The sequence below is a fragment of the Equus przewalskii genome, chromosome 7 (assembly GCF_037783145.1).
Source record: "Equus przewalskii isolate Varuska chromosome 7, EquPr2, whole genome shotgun sequence".
Classification (NCBI taxonomy): Eukaryota; Metazoa; Chordata; class Mammalia; order Perissodactyla; family Equidae; genus Equus; species Equus przewalskii.
Genome location: NC_091837.1, coordinates 35489605 through 35516369, shown reverse-complemented (window position 1 = coordinate 35516369; position 26765 = coordinate 35489605). Strand labels below are relative to the sequence as shown.

Here is a 26765-nt window from a genome sequence, read left to right as displayed (position 1 = left end):
AAAATGGAAGACACACATGATAGGGAAAGACCAAGACGTCTTCCACCCAATCGGGGGTGCGCGGGGCGCAGTTAGTGGGGTCTGCGCGAGCGCGGGGCTGGACAGGAGCCCCGGCCGGCAGAGGGTGAGGGTGGAGGCCTGGCTCGGGGACTCTCGAGCGTCTCGGCAACACTGTGATTTGCGGCAGCGATTTGGGAGAGGGATCTTGAGAGCGTAACGGATTTGGGAAAGATGGCTAATAAACGGACACGGTATTTTGGGACCGTGCTCAGGGAAAGTAGGAGTGAAAGGGAAAACGAGGAGGATTGAAAAGAAAGGGAAGCTAAAAGAGCCGACCGAAAGAAAAAAGAGGGAAGAGAGAGCTGGCAAGCGGGAGGCAGTGGACATCGAGCAGAAGGGGCACCAGAAAGCGAGGAGGAGGGGCGGAAGGAAGCCGGCGGCTGGCAGTCGCGGCGCGCAGGGGGGCGGTCCTCCCGCCGACAGGGGGCGCGCGCGCCCGCCCCCCGCCCGTCGCCCCGCCCTCCCCGCGCCTGCGCTTCCTGCCCCTCCTCGTCCGGGATGCTGCTGCCGCTGCTGCGGAGTAGCTGCTTCCCTTCCTCCTCTCCCGGCGGCGGCGGCGGCGGCAGCGGCGGCGGCAGCGGCGGCGTGGACGCGGGCGCGGGCGCGGGGAGCCGGCCGGCGGCGCAGCTGCAGCGCGGGGCCCGCGGTCCGCCGGGGCCGCTCGAGCGGGCGGACGCCGAGCCCGAGGCCGACCCCCCGCGCGCGGCGGAGGCCGAGGGGGCGCCGGGGCCCGGGGCGCGCGGCCGGGGGGCGGGCGGCAGGCGGCGGGCCGAGCGGGGGCCGTATGCGTGCATGGATCCGGGCGCCGCGCTGCAGAGGCGGGCCGGGGGCGGCGGGCTGGGCGCGGGCTCCCCGGCGCTGTCGGGCGGCCAGGCCCGCCGGAGGAAGCAGCCCCCCAGGCCGGCCGACTTCAAGCTGCAGGTCATCATCATCGGCTCCCGCGGCGTGGGCAAGACCAGCCTGATGGAGCGCTTCACCGACGACACCTTCTGCGAGGCCTGCAAGTCCACCGTGGGTAAGGGCGCCGCGGCCCGCCGGCCCGACCCCACTGGGCCTCCCGCCCCGCGCCGCCTCCCCCGGCCCCAGGGCTGGGCCCTTCGCCCTGTGGCCTCGCTTCTCCTGGCGGAGGCGAGCCTTTCCCGCCCCAGCTGTATGGCCTGGGCGGCCCTGCGTCTGGTGCCTGGGCCTCGGGGAAAGCTAGGGGAGCGGGGGGCGGCCCCTGTGGAAGCCCTCGATCCCAGTCCCAAAGCCCCACCGAGGTGTCCTCGTAGTCTCTAAGCAGACTGTCCCTGGGGCCTCGCGTCCCTGCACGGCCCCGGCCGGAGCCTGGTGATGGAACACAGGCGTCTCAGCGTCCCCTCCCGGGCGCTCAGGGCCGGTCGTGAGGCCCAGGTGGTGCACTGGTCCCGTTCAGGTCCCGGGGACGCTGTGAGCGTCTCCTCAGGCGCTCCCCGCCCCTGCCGTCACCATCCAGGAAAAAGGAGAGCGGTGGGGAGCAAGCGGGCGGTGGGGCGAAGTCGCAGCTGCGCCCCTGGCTGGACGGCCGCCGTGGGTCACCGACAGCGAATTCTGATGCCTTGGCTTTGCCTTAGGAGGAGGAGTTGCATTGTAAATCTGGGTTTATTGTCCAGTTTTGAACCCAGTTTTAGGATCCACTGAAATAGCGAAGTTTACAATTCCCGGTGGAGGATCTGTGGCGAATGTTGAGACTAAAACTATACTAAATTTCTTGTTCTAACTATAAATGCGGGGCCGAGGGACTTCAGCTGTATTTATCCATGACCTCAGATAACCCAGGGACTCCCCGAAGTGGGGAGGAGCCCTCCAGCACCAATCGAGTGGGTGAAGTCCGACTGTGAGGGAAGGACAGTCCGCTCCAGGTCAGGAAGTGGTGCCCTCGGCATCAAAAACAGAAACTGCAGGGGCAGGTTTGTAATGGAGGCAGACGTGCAGGACTTGGCATTGAGGTTTTTCAGGTCAGTGTGGGTTGTAGTAGTTGTTTTCTATGGAATACCCCTTAAAAGCTGTCAAAGCTAGGGAAGCCCATAGATAAGGCGGTTCTTCACAATAGCGGGCGGTCACCGTCAGTGATGGGTAGTGAGGGGTTCCCTCAGGTCCGGTCCAAGAAGCGCTGCATAGAATTTCAATTGAAATTCAGAGGTAAAAGTATCGTTCCATATACTTGTACGTATATTTAGTACTGTAACCAGTGGTAGTTCCAAGGGGGTACAATTTGGGGATGAATTGGTTTTAAATTGTCATGTAACAAAACACTACTACGTTTAAGGTGTCATAATGAAAAATTCAACCCCAAATTTTGTATTGTGTTTTTGTTTTGTTTGTGAGAATTTGTTTTATTAATGGTTTTTTGGAATAGATCATTTTGGAAATATTTGTGCTCCCTATACTTGGTTTGTTTTTAAAATATTGGCCTTGGGACCATGCCATTAAAATTTAGTAGCACAACTGTACGTGTTTTGAATATCCAATCTTGGACCATATAAAGTAAAGGGAGTTATTAAACCATCAGATGAGAGTTTATACTGTTGTTTTACTACCTGACATAAATACAATTAAAAGCAATTCAGAAGTGTCCATCTTTTATGGCTTCACACTTAAAAATATATAAAAATGAGGGATAATATAGTTGTACTGCGTGATGAAGAGAGACCAGCGCAGGCATTGATGGCTGGATGGGAGGGATAGGGGGGTTGAGGGTGAGATAGGAGGTGAGCAAAAATCTCCTTTCAAAGGGGGCAGAGGAGAGATGAGGAAGGGTTTCTAAGCTAAGGCCACAGTGGAACAGCAGCGCTACTTCTGGGAAAGACTCATTAGGGGACACTGGGAAGGGATGCTTAAAGCCCTTGACTGCCATGCAAGGACCATGGACCTTATTCTATAGCAGCTGGAGCCATAAAGGCCTCTGCCTACAGCATTGGTGTGGAGACAGTGAAACATATTGGGTGGGATTACATAGGATATTTGGGAATGAGGAAGAAACTGGGAGGTGAGGAGACCAAGCGGTTTGTTTCTCTGTCACCCCCCCCCCCCTTTTTTTTTGAGGAAGATTAGCCCTGAGCTAACATCTGTGGCCAGTCCTCCTCTTTTTGCTGAGGAAGACTGGCCCTGAGCTAACGTCCGTGCCCATCTTCCTTTACTTTATATGTGGGGCGCCTACCACAGCATGGCTTGCCAAGCGGTGCCATGTCCACACCCGGGATCCAAACCAGCGATCCTGGGCTGCCAAAGTGGAATGTGCGCACTTAACCACTGTGCCACTGGGCCGGCCCCTCTATCCCCTTAAACGAACGTAAATGCATGCACTTACACGTGCCCGGGTCTCCTCACACTGCCACCACTGTAAGGTCCCGTCTGTGGCTGGATTTTTGTTTCCTGTATACATAGGCTGTAGTGCTTGGCTCGTAAGTGTTTATTAACTGTGGAAAGTTTAGAGGAGGGTGGTAGCTTCAGGTCTGATCCAGAGTGTGAAGACACTTGAAGAAGGCTAGCTAACCCTCCAAGTCTTTGCCTCTGAGTTGCTTTTTCCTTCCACTTATCAGGTCACTTATTGAGTACCTACTGTGTGTTGTGTGCCGTGCTACCCACTGGGGACTTGGGGGTGAACAGAACATAGTCTCTGCAGACGTGGCTTAGAGCGGTGGGGAGTGAGATGATCCCGGTTGATAAGGGCCGTGGTAGAGACGTGTACACAATGTTTGGGGAGCACAGTGGAAGCCCAGCCCCTCCAGGTGGGGTACGATGAGGGCTGGTCTGGGGAGGCTTCCTCCCCATTGGATTGCTGGAACAAAATCCATTCCTCAAGTTCCTTTAGAAAAACGCTATTTAAATAGGGCATTGGGTGTGGCGGAGATTGTGGTTGCCTCACCTGAATGCCTGCCGTCTGAGCGGTGAGCTCATGGGGTCCTTTGGAGGCCAGTTTGTCGGGTTTCACCTCCTTGTACAGTCAGCCCGGCAGAGAGAGGTTCCCTTCCGTGGTGGCTGGTCCCCTGCCCGGGCTTGCAGACGCCCTCCGCCCTGACAGCAGAGTCTGGAGACCTGCCCCTGCGGCGTGGGGCGCTCGGAACTCTGCCTGTGACCCTGGCGTAAGCTCACCGGCTGGTGCAGAGCGCGCCTGTCTTCGTGGAAGGAAGTAGCTGTCCTTCAAAGAAAACGCGAAGGTTTAGTTGCGGCCGCGTTGTTTAGGTTGAGTAAAAATCTATTTAAAGACCTGGCTTACGTGCCTTTTTAGAGTGCACCAGACTCGCTCAGACGTTCTGTAGTGGAAGTCCCTAGGGACCTGAGGTGGTGAATCTGTTTTGTGAAATTATAAATGAGCACAGTGTTGATTTTTTAAAATATTAATCACATCAGAAGTTGATTTGGTTTAAAAGACAACGCAAAATTCACCATGATATGAAAAGCTAAAAAGACTTTTTAATAATTAACGTAGTTAATAAAAATTGAGTGGAATATTATTTTCAAATGGGATTTTGCACTCATGGAATTGAGTTACTTAGTTGGTGTAGCTAGCGTAATTAGACGGATTCTTTCAAAAGTATGGGAGCAGCTTTTTGAAGTTTGAGAAATGAACAAAAACTAGTTGGCTTTAGAAATTCACAACTATCTAACATAGAAAAAACCAACCCCATAAAATTATGTATTTGTCAACCTTTGTTTATTTCTGTGTAACTCTTAGAAGCTGGTGGTTAATTTTGTTTGGATTGAAATGTTTTGCCAGGCAGTACCCACCCCCACTGCAGCAGCACTGCGTTCTAGAAGAACCAGAGTTAAGATTAAGGAGCCTGCGCTCTTGATTTAGGCTCTGCCACTGGCTAGTTGGTGACTTTGGATAAGAAATTTAGGCGTTTGTGCATGTAAATTGTAACGTTCTGTTAGCAGTCGGTGTAATTTGTTGAGCATTTACTGTGTACCAGCAGAAGTACAGTCTCATCCTCACAACGGTCCTGAAGGTCATTCCCATTTTACAGATGAGGAAGCAAGGCTCAGAGGGGTAAACAGCTTACCCACGGGGGCACAGCCGGTCAGCAGGTGGTCTGTGGGCAGGGCTACCTCGAGTTCTTTCTAACTGTCTGTTCCGTGGCTTACTTTGAGATTTAACTTCACTTTGCATTGTGAAGTTTCTGGTGGCTCAGGGTCACCCATCCTGAAGCCCTTTCCTGTCTGTGGAATTTGGTCCCTACAGCCCTGCGAAGACAGTGGGGTCATTGACCTACGTACGGTATGAACAAAAATGACTTTCTAACTACGCTGCTGTCATCACTTGTCGCTTGCCTTCTGGATATAAAATAATGCTTCAAGAATTGCATTTCTTACCTGAATATTCAGTCATTCAAAAATTTCAAGCCTTTTACATATTTATAAAAAATTCATCAAATTTAGCATATTTAAATAGAGGAAAAGTAGGAATAAGGCAGTCTAGAACAGAATTTTGATTTTCTTGGGCAGTAAAATTTCACCCTAAGTGCTGGAGGCCAACGTAGGAGTGCCAGTTCTTTTATTTTGCCAAGTAAAGACATTTAAAAAAATCCAGCATTACCAACTTTTCAAAAAAAAACTTGAAATGCAGTAGACCCACAAAGACTTAGGAAAGGCAGAATATCAGGATTAAAAAGTTCTTTAAATTTATTTCTGAGAACCGCGCCACTCTGTGTTCGTTTTTCCTGTTTGCGGCAGCGCGTTAAACTTCAGGCAGGCCCTGGAGAGGAGCTGCTCTCAGGTGACGGTGCTTTCCTGGAGCTCTGTTCTCACTCAGTTCCTGGCCCGGCTCCCTGTCCTGTGAGAACACATCCCTTTCGAATCTGGTGTTGAGCTGAGGCTGCACTGAGGGTGCCGTTCCAAGGGTGGGGAATCTTGGAGGTGCGGGTGACTGCAGTGGAGCTGGGAGCAGACTCGGGTTCGAGGAACAGGTGAGTGTCACTCTCCTGCAGAAGTGGCTGTCCATGGGGCTGGCCTTGAGTGTTAGGTGACAGGACGGATGAGACTTAGTCCACCAGTGTTGAATAGGCCTTACCCAGAAGCTGTGGAACCTCTGTCAAGGGAAATGGACTATTCGTACTGTATTCTGGAAACTTAGGTCAGAAATGTTTGTGAGAAAACCCAGAATGAACGTCTGCTACTGGATTTGAATTCTAACCTGTATTTATTTTGCTCCTTTGTATTCATATGCAGTCTTCCGAGCCGAGCCGTGGCTCATCTGCCTAAGTGTTCCACTTAAAGAGAATGAGGGAAGATCGTCCAGAATTCCCACCCCACCACCCGGCACTCTGCTCTCCAGTGTTAGTTCACTCCCCTGCCAGATGATGTCACACGATGACTCAGGCAGAGGGGAGTGTGAGAGCAGCTGATGGGACTTGGTTAACATTTAGTTTTTATACCAGCATATGCTTTGCTTTGCGTGGTTAGGTTTATTTAATGAGCTTAATGCACACCGATAGGCTTGTGCAGAGTGCATCTGTTTTTGTGGAATAAAGTAGCTCTCTTTCAAAGAAAATACAGAAATTTAGTTATGGTCGGGTTGTTTAGGTTGAGTAAAAATCTATTGAAAGACCTGGCTTAGGTGCATTCGGCTTTCTTTCACTGTTGTGCACTCACGCTGGAGAAGAAAGGTTTCGTTCTGCACGATAGAGATCCAGATTCTTAGAGATTGCTGCTCTCCCTCCCGCCTGCAGACTGCCGGGAGCCGGCTGTGCACAGTCCTTGGGACTGGCTTGAGAAGGCAGAGTAGGCTCCTTTGAGAACTGATAGACCTAATCATTCTCCAGCCGGGGCTGCGAGCTACATTGTTCTAATTAAGCACTTGTTTGAATTTGTAAAGAAAACCTGGCTTTGTGGGTAGTCGCTCAGCACAGCCTTGTTGAGAGGCTATTTATGTAAGACACCGTTCTGCTAACCCCTTTATAGGGCACACAGCTAACGCCTGCTTACCTGGCTTGTCCTTTTCAGAAGGAGAAGTGAGTCATGGAAACAGCCAAAATAAAATGTTAAGAAAGAGGGAAAATGCTGTGCTGTCGTACTTCGGCAGAGCAAGAAATTGATTGTTCTCCCTTGTCCTTTTATCGTACATCTTTGACATTTGGAAGGTATTTGGAAAACCAAAACTACAGACCTAAAATAGTGCCCTTAATTGAATATGATTATGTTTTTAAAAAAATCCTTATCCTTTGAAACCAGAAAACAGAATGCAGGCTTAACAGAGCACTGTGTTATACCGTAGAAACCTCTCCCCCCAAATCCGACAGCCTCCGCTCTTTGGTTTTTGGTGCTTACAAAATGTTTTTTTAGTTTACAAAACAAAACAGCAGTCAGCTCTTCCACCAGCAACAAGCCTATGGTGAAAGTAGCTGATGAATGAAACTCTCCTTGTTTTCCCAGCTTAATTTAACGCAGAAGCTTCAGGGCCCCGTAAGCCGGGCCCCGTGAAGGAGCAGGCCCCTCTCGGTTAGAAGCTGTGTCTCTCTTCAGGGGCTCTCACCTCTTCAGACCTGCTACACGCCGGAACCTCAGCGCTCTTCTTGGTAACTAAAGAGTCACACACCTACAATCAGATTTCACTTTTTTCACTTAAAAAGAAAAGCACTCGACCTTCTCCTTGGCCCCTCCTCTCATCCTAGATGCTCCCTAGGTGGTGTGGTGTGTGAGCAGAGTGTGGGTCTCAGGTGGGCGCACAGTCCTGGGTTTAAATCCCCACTCTGCGACAAGCTGTCAGAGTGTCTTTGGGCGAGTGATTTAACTTTAGTTTTGTTGTTCATAAAAAGAAAAATAGGTGGGACCGCCACTCTTTTCCTGTCTCATGGTACAGGAATAAATGGGGATAAAATATCTTATGTATCTGGCCTAGAAGAGGCAATTATACGTGTCGGTTATGTTCCCCTCTCCTCCTGGTTTGTACTACAGATGCAAACACTGAAACACTCCAAACGGAGTCCTTATTCTTTAGGGATGCTTACTAGAATATGTGCTGGTGCATGTGAAATACCAAAATGCAAACACAGGGCCTGCATGAAGTGCAAAATCCATTTGACAACCTTGCGGTTTAATGGACCCCATTGAGTAGTAGTAAAGTCAGTGTTTTTTGCATATGAAGAAAATATTACTGATCCACCATTTGATCATCTGGGTTTTTATTTTCAGTTTGTCCTCCCCCACCAGTGTTCTCTTCCCTTGTGACCTAGAGATCAGAATATTTTATAATTATATTTCTATTTCGTGGAATCCTCCTAACACAGTTTAAGTTGGAAAAGCCAGATAAAATTAATTAGGATTTCACGAGTTCGGGTGCTTAGAGGAGACGGGTTGGCCTCCTGACGGCCATTTGCATTGCCTTTCCTTTCCTATGGGAACTGATGCTGTGCTCTTCTCTGATAGGTCATGTTTAGGCAGACGCTGGCCTCGAGTTCAGGCAACTTGTTTTCTGATGTTAAATTTACCTCTATGTATGTGACCTTAATTTCCTCATTTATTTTCTCACTTTCAACTTAGTGAAAATGCTGGAAATCCTCTCCCTTAGTAGAAGTATTATGTCCCAGATTGGATGATGCTCTATAAGATACGTATCCTTGGAAGAAAAGCCACTGTACAAACTTACCATAGTTATTAGAAAGCGGCTGTTGAATTGAGACTTACTTCAAACTCTCTGAAATCCTTCCCCTTCCTGAAGGTGTTTAGTAAAATAAAATCAGGCCTTTGGTAGTGGCGGAGGGGACATGGACAGAGAAGGGAAAGGGTGAGGAAGTCCATTTAGCCGCAGTCGTAGGCATGGACCGTGGTGGTATTTTTGCTTTTATTTAGCTTTTTGCTGGAAAGGAATGTGAAGAAAGACGCTTATGTTTATTTTCACTGTTTTCATTTTTGTAACTTCTTTTGGCCCAGCGAAAAGAAATACAGTAATGTTTTGGAAATGTTTTGCCTTAAGGGGAACTTAGAAATCTTATCAGCAGAGACTACCCAATTCTTTGTGCTATTGCTAAGATTTATGGAAGACAGATACAGAGAAGGCTGAGTGCAAAGTTAAGCTCTGTTCTCTAACAGCTTCATGGTGGTGATTCTGGGTCATTTGAGAACATTTCACACTTTTCCTTTTTTTCATGCATCTGACATTTATTATAACAGCTTTTCATTGTGGTTAGTGTTAGAAATTTGAATTTGGTTCTGCCACTCACCTGGCATGTGATAATGACCTTGAAGCAAATTACCTCGTCCTCTCTGCTCTGGTGCCTTCCTCTGTAAAACGAGAACAGTAGAGCCCATGTCATTGGGCTGCTGTGGGATTCCGTGTGTTGGATATCAGGCACGGAGTGTTGGACAGACGTCCAGTATCATGATTATTAAAGGAGACTTAAGATCAAGAAGAAGACATGGGGACCCCAATAGAGCAGTCTGCACCCCTTGGTACACGGATTATAGCCCTGTGACCTGTGTCCTTCCTGATTAAAATATTTTTAGAAAGACTTCCATAACATGGGTAAGCCTAAAGAAAGGTGCGCTGCTGTTACAGAATAGTTCACTTAGTGGGCCACTCCCTGGTGACTGAGTAATCCTCTGGGATGTGTGTATGTAGAGAGGAGGTGAGTGTATTAAGACTACCTCATCCTCCCCGAATTTACCGTCAATAGTAAGAATTGTAGGAGAGATGAAGTTCTCCGTTTCTGGGGTGATGTATGTGCTGGGTGCCCCTGCATTTCACTGCTCCTGTAACTCAGCGAAAAGGGACTCGTTCTGTTTGCCGCAGTCTGGTGCCAGTGGTTGAGAAAGGAAAATTTATATGATTAGCTAGCATAATCAGAGGACGGTGGACTAGTGTCCTGAAGAACCATCTTAAAATCATACAGAATCTTGAGGCAGTTATATAGGGAAATGGGCAGAGAAGGAGGGCGTTTAGGATGTCGACTCTCTGGTGAGACGAACTTCAAGGCGCCACATTATCTCTTTCTTCTGTCATTCATGATGGGTACCAATGCAGAATTTTTCTTTATGGAGGTCGTCATGTTCCTGGGGAACTCAGAGAAGAAAGTTGTCTTAGCATAGCTGGGAGATAGGCCTAATCAAGAGTCACAGAACTAGCTGATCGTGTGTTTTGTAAAAGCAAGAGGTGCTTAATCATCTAGCCGCGTGCCGGCTAGGATGTATTCACCGAGACCAGTGAGTCAGGGTCACGGGCACAGTATTGCTTCCTTTCCCTGGGATGGCTTCCCTCCTGCTAACTTAAGATCCAGCTGTTGCACTCCCATTCCATTCCTCTGCCCACCAGACACACTCGGAACATCTGCCCTTGCTTTCTACCACTTGTTTGTTTGTTTGGATTTTTTTTTTTTACGCTAATAAGTCCTGAATTTCCCTAATTTTTCCAAAAACAAACAAGATTTGGTGGAGAAGAGTGGGCGAGTTTCCATTCATCAGATTTATTGTGGTGGTGTGTGCCAGGCAGGGTCCTAGGCTTTAGGGAATCAAAGATGACTGTGTCCTCAGAGGGGACACCAAACAACAAAGAATGGGCCATGTGTTAAGGACTGGAAGAGAGTTCAGGTCCATGAACTCTCCTGTCCACGAGTAGGAATACGACGAGGAATGAGGGTGAAGGCGGTGCAGTCAGAGGGTTCAGGGAGAAATCACTTAGGACTCAAAAGGTGTCTGGACAGACAAGGAGGCTCTCTAAGAAGAGAGAACTTAAAGAAAGGCACTTCTTTGCCACTGAACGGGGTGTTGATTTAGGTGGGTATGGCTAAGCTCTTGGAGGGCAGGGACTGTCCCCATAAACTGATGGAGCAGTAGATTGCTTTCCCTGTTAGTCAAGATACCTGTTGGGAACTGGGTTTTCAACAAGGGCTATAGATGGAAATGCAGTTGCCACGCTTTTGTCCCTTACTTGTTTATAAACATTGGTCCTAGGAGTTCCTTCTTATTTGTTTATGAACGTTTGTCCTGGGAGTTCCTCTCAGTGAGGACCAGCTCTGCGCTGACTTTTCCTAAAACTAATCCACTGAATAGTTGAGGCTATGAATGACTCGTTAGCTTTTATTAAAGATCATTATAATTTCTATGACATGCAAATATTAAAAATAGACAACATTAACAGATATTTTTCGCTTGATGTAAGAAGGTTTTAGAAATGTTTAGTTTTGTACTTTATGTTTGTTTCCAAGCCATAAATTGGAGGAAGTTTGCAGTTGTTACAGGCTACTTAGTGACTGTTAAGTGTGATAAAGGATATTTTATTTAAGAGAGAGAACTATTTAAAATACTTTTTTTAGTTGCTTTTCCTCCCCACATCCCCCCAGTACACAGTTGTATATTCTAGTTGTAGATCCTTCTAGTTGTGGCATGTGGGACAACGCCTCAACATGGCCTGATGAGCGGTGCCATGTCCCCTCAGGATCCAAACCCGTGAAACCCTGGGCCACTGAAGCGGAGCGTGCGAACTTAACCCCTCAGCCACGAGGCCGGCCCCAAGAGAGAGGACTATTTTAATAAGCTCTTTTCTTCTATGGAATTTTAGATTTAGCCACTGGGTATTTTTCTGTTGTTGTTAATGACGTCATTAGTCTACTCACTAAAACTAGATGGTCTTCATTTTGGCAAAACAGATTCTTCATCAGTTAATCTTTGTTTTGTTTTCCTGTTAAAATTAGTAATGTATTTATAATCACATGCTGACAACATTACCACTTATTTCCTGACTTTGAATATTAGTGCCCTTTCCTTTTACTTTTGTTCGTTAAACTCTGGTAACCAAATAGTCCTAGTGTGGGACTGCTGAAGCTGGAGAACGTGTTCAAGTGGGTTGAAAAGTAACATGTTGAGGCTCAGAACAGTTCTCAGCAGAGAAAGCAGCCTAATCAAAACAAAAACTACGTGCTCCGGCTGTTTCTGTTAGTTGATTTGAAGCCGAGCTTGCAAGAGAAGTGTCCTTGCAGTTCTTTTCAGTAAAGTAGTAGCTGCTCTGACAAGTTTTACAAAAGTTACAGCTCCCTTAAATAAAACTAAAAAACCCCAAAATGTAAATGGAAATAGAAGTAAAATAGAGTGCTAAGGACAAAATTTGCATTTGATTTGTAATTTGCCATTACAGAGTAATGTGGTGAGGTCCTAACTTTGCGCCACTGTCAGGAAGACAGTGTTTGGTCATTAAGCTGTGCCTTTTCAAATCAGAACATAGTAAATACCTGCAGGCTGTTTTTTTTGGGCCTTGTAGAATATTACTTAAGTTCTCCTCCTCTCTGGTTGAGCCGGTGAGGAACTCTGAGGATATTGGTCATGCACAAACATGCTTCCTGTTTCAAAGCTGATTTACTGTCATTTGACTTTGGAAAGCAAATCAGTTCCAGAGCTGAAAGTGAAATTGAATTAACCAGCTTTGGCTCAGTGACATTTGAAATTATGCCCGGCGTAAGAGATTAAGAATTGAAATGTAGCATCCTCGAGCTTTGTTTCCTTGTGACGCTTTATATTCCTGCAGCTTGTCTTTATTGTAGGAAGGAGGGTTGCTGCCCCCGCCCTTGCCCAGGGTTGTAAACGTGTCTGTGTCTTTTGGTGTCGCTTTGGTGCCTACAGTGTGTTACTAATTATAAAGTCAGTCACATGTCTCTTGCCTTACCTCAAGAGCATCATCTGACCTGGAAGGCCGCATCAGTGTCCTGAGGTGGGGAGCCAGGGAGCAGGGTCTTTGTGTGCTGTGCAGCCGTGTCGCGCTGGCACCCGGGGACCACTGCCCGTTAGAGGCCCACCAGCACGAGACCTTGGATCCTTCGAAGGAGTCAGGAAGCAGTTCCTGTAGAGAATATGTTTCTAGTTCTCAAATTTAGCCAGCATCCCTTTGACTTATTTTTCTTAGTTGTGAAAATTGTGTAAAAAATATTGTTTTGAAATAATTGTTTGCTATAACTGAGATGCGTATAACATACGCAAATGAAAATTTGGTTTAAAAAATTAACTGAAGCTCAAAGGGCTGAATTGGAAAGGGACGGTGATACATGATGGTTTGCTTGTTAATATTAAATAAAAATTAAAATTGGGTATGTTAATTTGTATGAGTAAATTTTTAAAAAATAACCCCTCTATCACACTATTGACGATACAATAAAGTCATCATGTTTACATATTAACTAAATTTTTTGTGAATGCTAAAAAACTTAATATAGTAATTTCTAAATTCAGATTAACGCTGTCTGAAGTCAAGAGTAAGTTCCAGTGTTCCATCTGAGAATTTTCCTCAAGATAACATTCTTTTAAAGCTGTTCATTCGTTAGTGCAGTTACTTAATTTTTGACGTTAAGCTTGTGGTAGCAGTAAACTCTATTATGAACAGCAGAGGCTGCATAGCTAGTTGCGGGTGAAATCTAGGTTGACTTTCACAGTCGTGTATGAAACATGGATAGTTACAGATATTGGTGGCGTTCTTCTGCTTTTACTGTTTGGGATTTAGTAATAGTGGGTTTTTTTGTTTTTCTGATAAAATAAAAATATACAAATATAATTATCTTTTATGACACACTGCATCTTTACTGTTTTTACTTCATCTTCATTTGTTTATTTACAGGTGTTGACTTTAAAATCAAAACTGTAGAGCTAAGAGGAAAGAAAATCAGATTGCAGATCTGGTAAGTGGGAGAGTCTGTGCCCAGGAACTGCCATATGTGTTTAACAGTCCATACGCTTGTCTCATAAAATTAACTGTTTGAGCTCGTTTGCCTCTCCTACTTTTCTTCTCCTTTGCTCATTTTTAAATAAATGAACAGTGAGAGAGAGAATTTAGAAAAAGTCTCTGTATCTCATGCTCCATCTGCACATGGGAAATGTCAGTTACTTTAGTGACAGCTAGTTTGGAGCCTTTATGTCTATTTTCGAATCATTTGACATAATATCAAAACTGTCATCACTAAAGTGACTGCTCAGATGCTTTCTTCATATTTTTGAAGTTATTTTGTTTGAGAGTATTTTCCTAGCCAGATTTGCACAGTGTCAAGGCACATCACCCATAGACAGTTCAGGGGCTGTCCCAGGTGGCACGGTGGGAATATCGCTGTGGGATGGGCATGCTCCTTCTGGCCATGTTGCCACTGCCACATGACGTGAGCCCCCTTTAGTGCCAGCTGGAAATGAGTCCAGAGCTGCTTTCTGGAGAGATGCCCGTTCCTCGCATCGTGATTGTATGGGAGACTTAACCAGCTGTGTCATAACCGTGTTTAGTCTCAGAGCTTTCTGTTGGCTCTCAGCAGGCCACAGTAGCCTTAGGAAGCCGATCTCTGGAGAAGGGATCAGGTTTGGTGGTGGTTTAAAAGTGGCACCGCTGAGGTGTTGATAATGCCCTGTTAACGACGCGGCTGCAGTGTACTCAGCTTACTAACTCCTCTCGCAGGTCCCCTCAGCTCTGAGTGTCTGTCCACCATGTTTGTGTGTGCTTTCATCTGCGTTAACTGCTGCCTCATCTGTGGCATCATCGGTACCTAGTGCTTGAGTGTTAGTGCCATGCCTTCATTCTTCATCCGCGCCCTGTCTGGGGTGCAGCCGCAGCTGGACCAGCATTGCTTGCCTGCCGGGGCGTCTGAGGTAATGTCTTCGTTTGGTCATCTGTGACTATGTACCCCATTTTAAGGTTTTTTGGTTTTTGTTGTTTTTTTGTTCATATTTTTCGTATTTTTGTTTTTGGCTTGGTTATGAAACATTAACATTGTTGCCTAAATACTTGATAACAGAAAGTGGATGCTTATTGTCTTAGCCCATGATTGGAAAGCCCATGATTCGTTTGTACAGTCATGTGCTGTGGAACGGCGTTTCCGTCAACGACAGACTGCATATCCCACGGTGGTCCCGTAAGATTAGTACTGTACAGCCTAGGTGTGTGTGAGTACACTGTGGTGTTCGCACACTGACGAAATTGCCTGACAGGGCATTTCTCAGAACGTGTCCCTGTTATTAAGTAACACTTGACTGAACATTGCTGCCCGTTTTATGAACTCTGGAAATGACAACAAAGTATCTTTCGCATGAACTGCTCTTTCTAATTTAAGCTCTTTAAGGTAAAGACTATCTTTAAAAGGATTTGAGTGTGTCTCGTTCTGTACTTACCACCTGTGGATGAGATACTTTTTCAGGGAGATTGTCCCACAGAGGATTAAAATCTCTGTGCAGCTTGCTTTGTGGATGGCAGCAATGTCTAAACGATGGCATTGTGGCCTGGCTAAAAAGACGTATGTTAATTAATGTATTAATACTTCAGTTTTCATTTCAGGCAGTAGTAATCTGATCTATCAAAGTATGTCCAAATGTCCTGTGCCTCCCTGGACCTCTGCCCATAGGACTGTGTCTGCTGGTGACATTGGGTACTTTTGGAATCTCACTACCGTGCCAGTCTGATGTAAGAGGCCCGGGCCTATGAACCCTGCCCGTGGGGAAAAGCGTGTAGTGCCGTTCCGGGTAGTGCACAGGATGCTCTGAAACCCCTCTTCTTTTGGATGTAAAAGCGTTCCCCAAAATAACTCTCCTTTGCTTCTCCTTGACTCTTCACTCCTCAGGCTTCATTTTCGAAATTTTTTAAATTGCACAACATTGGTGAAGAATATAACTGAGGAAAGAAAAGTGGGATTAACTGAATGTATTGAAAGGTTGCTTGCAAGTTGTATACAGAGACTATCCCAGTGACTCTGAGGAAGTAGGACTCACCTTTTCCTAAAGGGGTTTTCCAGCGTGAATACGTAATATAGCCACAAAATGCCAGCTCCTTGTTAACTAACACAATACTCAAAGTAAGATTCTTATCTTCAGAAGTTTTTTACGTAAAGGATAAAAAAGTTTCTTCATTATTTTTACCCAGTGGGCAGAAAGGAAGTGTTGGCGTCGGATGCATTGTTTGAAGTAGTGCACGCCTCATTTTGGAGTTGGGAGCAGTCCTTTTGCCGTCGCTGTTGTAAGCTGCCCTGCCGCGGGCGTGTGAGCCTTTCTGCACTCGGGCCCAGCTGAGAGCAGAGACGGAGCCGTGTGGGGAAGAGCTCTTCCCCGAGGCTCGGGCGCTGCTCTGTGGATAATGGCTGCTCTGGGTTTCTAGACTGTCAGTCCACGGGAGCATTGCTCATCAGTATTCACAGAGGTTTTGTTAGAAGAAATGCATTTTTTCTTGAGTATTTCTGAACATGGCCAATCTAAGAAAATATTATTGACTATAGATTCCTAAAAGTTTAAGGTACCAAAAGCTACAGGTGTCATTGTCACATCTTACATCACATTTTATATCATTGCTTCATTTTTCAGTTCCTTGATTATCTGTGGTCAGAAAAAGGACCATTTTCTTATCTCTGTATTAAGGTGTTTCTACATGTATGTATATAAGAACTTTATGTAAGTATAGCTAAAATAAAAATATGTCAACTAGAACATAATTTCATGAATATACATCCAAATGCTATCCTGGAAATTACACACAGTGACTTAGAGTCATTGTGTTGAAATGGACTTGAAACCAAGAAATTTGTCTCCCACCCTTAGGCAAAGAGAATTAAAATGCTTCATATAAGGGCCCCTCGTTCTGTCCATTGCTCCAGTGTTCACTGTTGGGGAATTTGGTTTTAATCAGAGTTCTTACATTGACGTCAAGCTCGTTTCCTTCCATTCTCGCTTAGAAGAAGTAGAACATTTCATACACTGATATTGGTTCCTGCACTGCAAATTAATAATGTATCATTTAAATGGATATATTAACTACAACAAATAAGAATCTTTGAATTTTCAAAGCATGGCTGTATTACCAAACTGGGAAAATAGAATTGCAAGAAACTTTCAATTTGTATCAAAATAGAGAAATAATAATAATCTCATATTCCAGCTATAGTAAATGATGATTTAGCTGACATTAGTAAACTGCAAATCTCTAGAAATCAGCTCTTTATCATTACAATGAAAATTCAGGTTCATGGAGATGAAGGGGAAATATTAGGATTCTTGATCTTCATAGGTAGATAAAAGCAAGAGCCAGTGCATTGACATTTTATTATCTAGTGTTTTGAAAAGTGGCGAGTTGTGTGGGATTTTTATGCTATCGGTACAAGGGATTTAATAAATACTTGGTGAACTGAATTGGCGTTTCGTTTCCCCTATTCTTTGACCATATTATGCTAGCAGATAATTTAGTAGGAAATTAATCAAGCAAAAAAGCTTTTGAAAGGAATAGAAAATAAAAATTTTTGCAACCCAGATATTTTGGGAATATGAAACAGTCTCTCAAAGGAAGATGCTTTTCTACCTTGAGCATTCAGGGCCAGGCACAGAAAGATGGAATTTAAGGAATGGCCTTAAATAGGGAGTGGTGAACTAGTTAATGTTTTCTCATTGGGATTTTAGTAAGCTAAACTTTGCTGCTCATTTGTGTTAGAATGATTGCCTCAGATTCTGTGTTTTGAGGTCTGTCCTCTTGTTCATGTCTGACTTAAAGCCAGGAGAGACAGCTGACTTCTTCGTGTTTCAGAGGTTCTTGAAGATGCTGCACGTGCGGCAGGGTTTTTTTAACTGTATCCAAAACTGCCTTTTCCTATCCCTATTCTTTGGTTGTTGGGTTTTTATGAAAACTTGCCATGCAACATTGTGCCTGTAGGTATCTGTTAAGAGAGTAGATCTCATGCTAAGTAATTCTTACCACAATAAAATAAGAATAATTTTTCAAAAACTGCTAGTCCCATTCGCAACCACGTGGATGGACCTTGAGGGCATTACGTTAAGTGAAATAAGCCAGACAGAGAAAGACAAACACCGTATGATTTCATCCATCTGTCGAAGATAAACAAACACACGCACAAAGAACAGTTAGTGGTTACCAGGGGGGTGGGGGTGGGCACGGGGTGAAGGAGCACAGTTATGTGGTGACTGACAGATGATAATGTACAACCGAAATTTCACGATGTTATCAACTATTACGACCACTATAAAATTTTTTTTAAATCTTCTAATTTCTCTGCTCTTGAGCCCCCAATTTCTGGCTTCTAATTCATTGAATGTGTATAGAAGTAAATGGGAAGTTGATTTACGCTGAAGTCAGCTTAAAATTACTTAGAATAAAGATTTATTAAAGTATGCCATTCCCAAAATGCTCATTGTAGATCTTATATCTGGTTACTGTTTAAATTTATGGTGCCACTATATTGTGCTAACCACAGATTTCAGGGTAGAAAAATGTGTGTTAATTTTGCTTTTTAAAGAAATGAGTGAGAGATGTTGTTTCTTAACAGTATTCAAACAGCACAGAATATTTTTTAGAGTATTAAAAATATCTGATCAGAGCCAGCCCTGATGGTTTAGTGCTTCGAGTTCCATGTGCTTCACTCCAGCGGCCTGGGCTTGGTTCCTGGGTGTGGAACCACACCACTTGTCTGTCAGTAGCCATGCTGTGGGGGTGGCTCATACAGAAGCTATACACAACTGTGTACTGGGGCTTTGGTGGGGAAAAGGGAGAAAGGAGGAGGAAGATGGGCAACAGATGTTAGCTTGGGGCAAACCTTCCCCTGCAAAAAAAAAAAAAGAAAAAATTTGGTCAAATCCTAATTTGAACAAGTCACCTCTTGTGATAGAATGGGAGACCATGCTTTGAAAGATTTAACTCTTTATTGGTTTGAAAGTATTCATTATGCCCCTAAGTGCCTAGGATTTCAGAAATAATTTTATTCATTGATTCTTTGTGTAAATGAAATGGTATCTGAGTCAGTTCCTTGTCAGCTACTTTGAAGGTGCCTGTTAATGTGGTCTTTAAGTTGGTTTTAGAAATCCTGAAGAATTCAGTCCCCATCATATTCAGGTTTTTAATTTTTTGGCATTTCTGGGTCAAAAAATAAAGTTTATTTGTGTTGAAGTGGCATCAACTTTCCACATTTTAAACATGGAACCTTTCATTCAGCACGTGTTTATTGATGGCCCACGGTGGGCCAGGCGCGCAACTGGGCCCTGGTGTAGAAAGACAGGCCGGCCTCAGTGAGGTCAGCAGGGGGTTCTTGGATCGTCTGGAACAAAGCACATGACCTGCTTGATGTGAAAATGAATGTGCCAATGAGCTTTCTTGTTTGTTAGGCATAGTAACACGTCGCTGCTGTGAACTAATTTGGTGGCAAGTCTAGTTGGAGTGAAGCCATAAACTGTAACACCATTGCCACATGTGTTCAGGAACATGATCCCACAAGGTTCACCTCAAGAGAAACATTCTTTTATCAGATGCCTTTGGAAAATGTTGCACACAGTCTCCCCTTCCAGAAGCTCACGCGCTTTCTGTCGTGTGGGAGGCTTTAAACAGCCTTGCAGCGAAGAACCTTATGTTTTGCTCCCAGTGCCCCCTGGCTTCCTCTGCCCTTACCTGCCTGTCTCTTGTGGACCCCGGGAGCATGCCATGACTTAGGGTTCTTTGGGAAATGCTAAATTATAGATCATCGTTAAAGAAATGGTTTTCCTGATCAGAAGCCCCGCTCATTTGTAAATACATGATGGTTCTCGAGCAGTTTCTTGGCTTATTAGATGGAGAACGTCGGTCTCAGCCAGCGTCTGTGCACTCCAGTGTGCCTGTCATCCTTCATGTTGAAATGGTCGACTTCGGCCTGCAGAACAGGTAGTCTCTGGCTTTCAGAGTAGCTGTCAGAGGATATGAACTTTACTGTATTTCCATACGTGTTTGGTATCTCTCTTCCCCTCGCTTTCTAAACACTTATTCTGTTTAGAAGGATTAGGAAAATGATAAGACTGATTCTTTGGCATTTTTCATTAGTGGGGGACTCTTGATCACCTGATCAACAAAATCATATGTCAATCATCTATGTTGCTTAAAAGAGAGTTAAAGGAGGCTTAAGTAGTGTCAGTTATCGTCCTGGCATTTTCTCATTGCTGATGACTGCCTGCCCTAGAGGGTGTGACACTTTCTAGCATTTTACACATCAGGAAACTGAGCTCAGCTCGGAAGGCCGAGTTCTGCAGAGCAGCCGAGGAGAGTGCCGGACGCCCTGGACTCCCCGCGCTCTCCTCAGTGCCCTGCGCTCGGCACCTGCTGCTGCGCATCTCACCGCACATGGCCATTGCCCACTGCTGGGTCAGTGCTTTGAGGAAATGGAGGGGATGCTAGCACAGACATTCGTAAATATACCGAGTGAGAAACAGAATACCTAGAAAGGCTGGCTCGAGCGTATTGCTTTGTGACTTCGGAATGAAACAGTTTCATATCAGCCCGCTGCCTAACTCCTTGTGCATCTTTGTTTTTCGTCTTATTCCCTCCATATCACTTTCCTTCCGAGTCTACTAGATGGGGGCTTAGAGCCTTCTAGAACAAAGTTTATGATTTTAGAGGGGGCCGGGGAGTATGGTCAAGTGCATTTATGTAAGTTATAATATTAAATTACCTTATACTTTTATGATTTTATTCTAGAATGTCAAAAAATTTATTATAAAGCTAATGTTAGCTTAAGTTAGCCCGTTAGGTATGAGTTAGGAAATCAAAAATTACTTTTATGCTTAATGATATTTCTGAATGAATTTTATCATTGGAAAGGCATTTCACTTGAAAAAATGAAGATTTTGCTATGTACAAGATTTTAGCATCTTTTAGTTAAATTACTGTGGCATCTACTTTTTCTCCCCTTTCATTATGACTGTCATTTTGCCATAAAAAGTCTCATTTTCTTATTTTCAAAATCTTAGTTGGAAAGAAGTTGGAACTTGTTTATGTTTTTATTTGAATGTCACTGGCTCAGAAGAGCTACCCCCACTAATAACAGTGAATATGCGCAGACGGGAGGAGTTGCCTGGTGACTAGAAGGAAGTCAGCCTATGGTGGGGCAGAGTGCTTTCCGTGTTTCCACTGGAATGTGGTGTTGATTATTCTGGTTACTGTCAGCGAACTGATTCTTGCTGCTGTTTCTTAGGGACACAGCAGGTCAGGAGAGATTCAACAGCATTACCTCAGCTTATTACAGAAGTGCCAAGGGGATCATATTAGTATATGATATCACTAAGAAGGAGACGTTTGATGATTTGCCAAAATGGATGAAGATGATTGATAAGGTAGGTGTTGCATTTTTCCCTCAGATATGAACTCTTTTCTTGTGGATGTTAATCCTTATGAAAGGAAGGAAGAAGGGGGAGACATTTATGGAGATACTTTTAAATACTAAGTGTTGGGGCCGGCCTGGTGGCATAGTAGTTGAGTTTGCACGCTCAGCTTTCGTGGCCTGGGGTTCACGGGTTTGGATCCCGGCTGTGGACCTGCACACCACTCATCAAGCCGTGCTGTGGCAACATTCCACATGAAATAGAGGAAGATTGGCACAGATGTTAGCTCAGGACCAATCTTCCTCACCAAAAAAGACACAAAAAACCCAACAAACTAAGCATCATTTATTCTGTATTCCAACATCCAAAGTAGGTATATATTCCTGTGTTGTAGATGAGGCAAAAGAATTAAAATTCGTCCATAATCAGTTTATAAATAATAAAGCCAGGATTTCTGTTCTGGTGCCCTGGGCTGTCTAACTTCAAAGCCCAAACATGGTGATTCCACTCCATCAGGCTGCTTCTGTGGAATTAGATGCAGGCCATTCTCATTTCTGTAGAAAGTTCACTTGGATGCTCATTTTGTGAGTGTCCACAGAGTAACAACCTCGAGGAGCTGGCCCTCTCCACAGTGCCTGTGGACACTCCAAGGGCCTCGATCATCTGTTGGACGTCTGCCCTCAAAATTATCCCTGTCCTCTACTTCCTCAGTTTGAACAAAAGCAGATTTTATCCTTGGCTCAAGATTGGCTATGCAGAGATCCCTGGTGTCTGTGAGATGAATGTAAACCGTGGGCTTCCCGCTAAGAAATGTGTCCAAAATACACTTAGAAGACAGAGCAGTTAGGGGTGCGATGTGGGAAACAGGGAGTACATCTTAAGAGCTTTCTTCCCCTTGGAGTAATTTGATGTTCAGTTCCTTTGCATAGCAAGCGCAGTCAATATCGCATAAGTTGGACTTGTTACAAGTTGTATTAAGCCCATCTGTTAAGGTGGTGTGGGAGAATGTTTGTTTACCAGTCTTCCAAGCGTGTTAGCAGTGTGCGCCTCTTCCAGCTGTGGTGGGGCCCAGAGTGACAGGTTACTGAGATGATTGGTCCTGGGGCGGGCCCTGCCCTCCGCCTGCTCTGACTCGGCTGTCCATCATCCCTGGGCTCTGGGCTCTGGGCTCTGGGCTCTGGGCTCTGGGCTCTGTGCTCTGTGCTCTGTGCTCTGTGCTCTGCGCTCTGCGCTCTGCGCTCTGCGATGGCAGGTGCTGGTTTCCTGCCTTGCGGAAGCCACAGAGAGTGCTCCTCAGGCAGTTAGGGAGGGCAGTCCTCACCGCTGGCTGAAACTTACAGAACCAGTGTAATGAATTCAAAACCACAGGCAGCGGGTTCAGTCGTGAGGGCCGGTGAGGTCCTGCGGTCTGATGCTCTCCTCTGATAGTTGACTCTTGCTTCTACCTTTTTATGAGCAAACACTGTCATTTCTTGAGTGCTACCAGGCGCCAGCCCTGTCTGGTGGGCACCTGTGCTGTCACCCACATGGTGCTGATGGGAGACCAAGACTCAGGAACTTGGCCAAACTCACGCCATTAGGTGCCTTTTGCTGCAGTCTGTCTCAAATGATTTTTTACAATACATGAAATTAAATGAGTTACTCAAGACATTTGAACCTTTTTAGAGAAATTCTGTTGTACCTGTATTTTTTAAAAACTTAGAAATGTAACTTTTAACTTTTTTTCCTGATTATAAAACTAGTGATAGCTTGTCATTTTAGAAAATTTGGAAAATCAAGAAAAACAACAAAAGTAAATTTAAAAATCTATAGTTTTGCTATCCTGAAAAACCACATTGGATCCATCCACCATTTAACTGTACATCCTGCTTGTTTCACTAAATATTCTGTACTGAGGGCCTTCCTGTGGAATATTGAAGTTCTTCCAAAGCGTTTTTTTTTTTGTGACTGCATTCTTTTGTGTACCTTAACGTATTTCATTCTTCATGTATTTTGTTGGACTTTAAGTTTTTTTCCATTGATGATCATTTTGAGTGTAGGGCTTTGCCTGTGTATTGAATCATCTCCTTAGGATAGATTCTTAGGAGTTATTGGTCAAAGGTGAAGAACATTGTGGTTTGTATGCCTGTTAGCACGTTGCTTCCTAACACGTGTGAGCCCTGGGAGGAGTGTGTTAACCCAGCCCTGGAACCAGCCCTGCGTGGGCAGAGTAGAGCTCAAAGGTCTGCAGAGCGAACGAACAAATTGAGTGAAAGGTAGTGGATTGCTTTACACTTCCTGTCAGCATATGACAATGGCCATCTTTGAAATGCAGCTTCTTTTAAAATCCCACAGTACGCTTCAGAAGATGCAGAACTTCTCTTAGTTGGAAATAAGTTGGACTGTGAAACAGACAGAGAAATCACCCGACAGCAAGGTGAAAAGGTGAGAGAACATGGGGGCAGGAGAGAGGAGCCACAGTACCCCTGCTCCATCCTTAGCAGTTGGTATACTTTTTCTTTTAATAAATTACTAATTTTTTGAAATTATGAAATAATTATGCAGTTAGCACTCAGTGACATCTTTCTCATTCGTTTACTTTTTAAAACTTCCTGCTCCTTTAAGTTCATTTTGAAATGAAAAAAAACCACATTAGTAGATACTGCATTATTATCTAACCTGATATTTTATACAGAGAAACGTGTTTTTAAACCATAAAATTGCTTTCATGATTTTCTTTCACTCAAATGTATTTTAACCTTCCTTGGAGAATCAATGACATCACCGTTTAAAATGTCAGATACGTGACGATTTTAGGAACGTGGGCGAGTAATTTGACGTGAACGTCCTGGTGTCACCTTAGGGGTTCGTTTCATTTTGCTATTTGCTTACATGGGAAGTGGCTGCACTTGAGAACTTTATCGTTAAGCCTAGATGGGACCTTACAAAGCTTTAGTCCCTCCCGGTCCCTGAAAGCTGACACGCAGAAGGCTCCCCCAGTTGTGGGCCTCATACTCGGACATCAGACTGGGTTGCACCCCACACAGAAAAAATAAATTTTTTTTCTTAGTTTGCACAGCAGATAACTGGGATGCGGTTCTGTGAAGCAAGCGCCAAGGATAACTTCAATGTGGATGAAATATTTCTGAAACTTGTTGATGACATTCTGAAAAAGGTAAAATAATAATCCATGAAAATATTTCATCTGAAGCCTGTTGTTTCCTTCATTACTTTTTGGTTGAAAATTTTTTATTTAGAAAAGGAGGTACAGTGGTTTTCTCAGACTCAAGAACCAGGTGTGGTTGTTAACTCGGTCAAAAGCATCCAGCCTTCTGTGGCGGCAGCTGCTTCCCGTCCGGGGGTTTTCAGTGCCCTCGGTGTGGGCGTCCAGTGTGTCTGTTAGCCTTAAATATGGTTTGCTGGAGTGACTGGAGCAGGTGTAACAACGTGCCGTGTTTATTTGATATCTGCTTTTCTTTTTTCCTGTTTTCCCACAAGAATTAAGTTAGATGCAGATGGTGGGGACAGTGGGGCCCTAGCAGACGATGCGGGTGTCTGTGCTGAGGAGAGAGCCTCGCTCAGCTCTGCTCTCGAGTGGGAGCTTGGTGCCGTGACTGAGGCCGTTCGGGGGACTAAGTTTGGGCCGCCGGCTAGACGGCTGCAGTGAACAGCAGCAGACTCTGCAGGCGTCCTTAGGCTGATAGTCAGATCTGCTCAGTTCAAACATGATTCAGAAGCTTCTGATAAAATGATTGTTTATGTAATTGCCAAGAGAGGTTATTTCTTTGTTTAGTAATGATATAACTCCTGAAAGTGCAGAACCGTTTTTTCATTCATTAATGCATTAAATTTCCATTATACTGGGTTCTATGAAAAATACATGTTTATGAGGTCCATCTGATCTCTTCTACCAGAGAGTGTGAAGTAGGCTGTACGGTGTTTGTGTTATGACATGAAACTGGCTGAAGCTGGTTTTTATTTTTTGGCTTAATATTTGAATGTCTAATTAGACTGATGATTGGAGAGCTTTATACAAAAATACTTTGTTCTTATGTAATTGTATAATTTGCAAAACATTTAACTGTACATTGTATGGTTAAAATGTATTTGTCTTTTTTCTTTATGCTGAAGATGCCTCTGGATATTTTAAGGAACGAGTTGTCCAATAGTATCCTCTCGTTACAACCAGAGCCTGAGATCCCGCCAGAGCTGCCTCCCCCCAGACCGCACGTCCGATGCTGTTGATTGCTCCTTTGGAGACAAAGTGGAAGTGATGCCTGGAAAGGGGAAAATGTTCTCTTCTGCACTACAATCATTTTGACAATTTCCTTTCGCACTTTGTAATCTAAGTCAGAGCTATACACTAACTTGTAAATATGCAAATATGCAATCCTGGGTAAGTTTTGGTTATAAATTACATATTTCCCTCCAAATTATTATATTTCATTTATTATCCCAGTGTCTAGTGTACATAACTGGGAAACGTAGTACTTCTAATATGAAGAATGGGAGAAGTGAAAGGTATGTTTCTTGAAATAAATAATACAATTGTCCTTGTTACTTATATTATGAGGACAGAAGATATTCTGATAAGAAGAAAGACTGTGGTGCTTTGCTTACCGTTTTAAAGAAAATTTGTAAAACTAAAGACTTTGGGGAAAAAAACGCTATGTTAAGTGCTTTTTCTTTATTTACAAGACCTTTCTCCCAGCTGTGGCATCTTTGAAATATTAGAGTGTTTCTGCCACAAAGCAAAAGCTCCATTCATAGCCGTCATTGAAGGTTATTTATTAACGTATGTAATGGTAGAGGATTACTAGTTAGAGAGTAGGATTTGACTTGGTCCTGAGGCCGCAGAATCTCTCTCATGGTTTCTTAGTGGACGTACCCGATGCTTTTAAGAACTACAACCATTCAATAAAGAAAGAGATGTTTTTGAAACTAGAGAAGATTTTAAAACAACGCTGCTGTCCTAAAGAAATCCTGTTTAAAAGAATTTTAAAGAGATAGATTTTACTATATCAAAGAACATACATGTATTTGCCTAAACATTCTATACCTTTGTAATGATAAAACTTCTCCCCTTTGTGGTGAAGCTTACTCCTATTAAGCCTGTGTTGAGAATTTTTTTTTTTGGTCTGATAATGAATTTGTGAACTCTATCTTTGGTATATCTTTTATTAAACTGCACTGTTTTGTTTAGTCAAGGTAAATAAGTAATTATGTGTTTGAATAACTTGGCGTGTCTTGAGTGTTGTGACATGAAAAGCATTGTGGTCTTTCTACACTAATGAAGTGCAAATAAAATTTTGTATTTATGAATGACAGTTGAGTCGTCACATGTATTTATACACTTATAAATTGTATATCTGACAATATTCTTCACAAACTCCAAATCTTCATGTGTTGAGTATTTTAGATAAGAAAAACGCAGTGTCCTCTGCCATGAAAAGCAGTTTGGCAGTTTCTCAACAGGTTAAACATAAAACTACAATATGACCCAGCAATTCTGCTTCTGGGTATACACCAAGAAAAAATTCAAAGCAAGAACACAAACAGATACTTACACACCAATGTTCATAACAGCGTTATTCACAATAGCCAAAAGGTGGAAACACACCAAGTGTCCATCAACAGATCAATGGACAAACAAAAGTGGTATGTACAAACAGTGGAATATTATTCAGCCTTTAAAAAGGAAGGCTATT

The 26765-nt window shown here is 44.2% G+C and overlaps 1 protein-coding gene across 1 annotated transcript; it reads left to right on the top strand.

Moving 5' to 3' along the window:
• Nucleotides 1-543: 543 nt before the first annotated feature.
• RAB12 (RAB12, member RAS oncogene family) lies at nucleotides 544-26384 on the top strand. Its single transcript, XM_008525066.2, has 6 exons — nucleotides 544-1075; nucleotides 13613-13673; nucleotides 20952-21090; nucleotides 23413-23502; nucleotides 24128-24232; nucleotides 25189-26384. Exons 1-6 carry the CDS (start codon nucleotides 559-561, stop codon nucleotides 25300-25302), a joined length of 1026 nt encoding a protein of 341 aa, XP_008523288.2. The 5' UTR covers nucleotides 544-558; the 3' UTR covers nucleotides 25303-26384.
• Nucleotides 26385-26765: the final 381 nt, after the last annotated feature.

Excerpts from the sequence above, each read along its gene's own strand:
- RAB12 (XM_008525066.2), top strand. The coding sequence starts at position 559 with ATGCTGCTGCCGCTGCTGCGGAGTAGCTGCTTCCCTTCCTCCTCTCCC. Across the intron at positions 21,091-23,412 it reads GGATGAAGATGATTGATAAG|TACGCTTCAGAAGATGCAGA; the intron begins GTAGGTGTTGCA and ends AAAATCCCACAG. Across the intron at positions 24,233-25,188 it reads TTGATGACATTCTGAAAAAG|ATGCCTCTGGATATTTTAAG; the intron begins GTAAAATAATAA and ends TTTATGCTGAAG.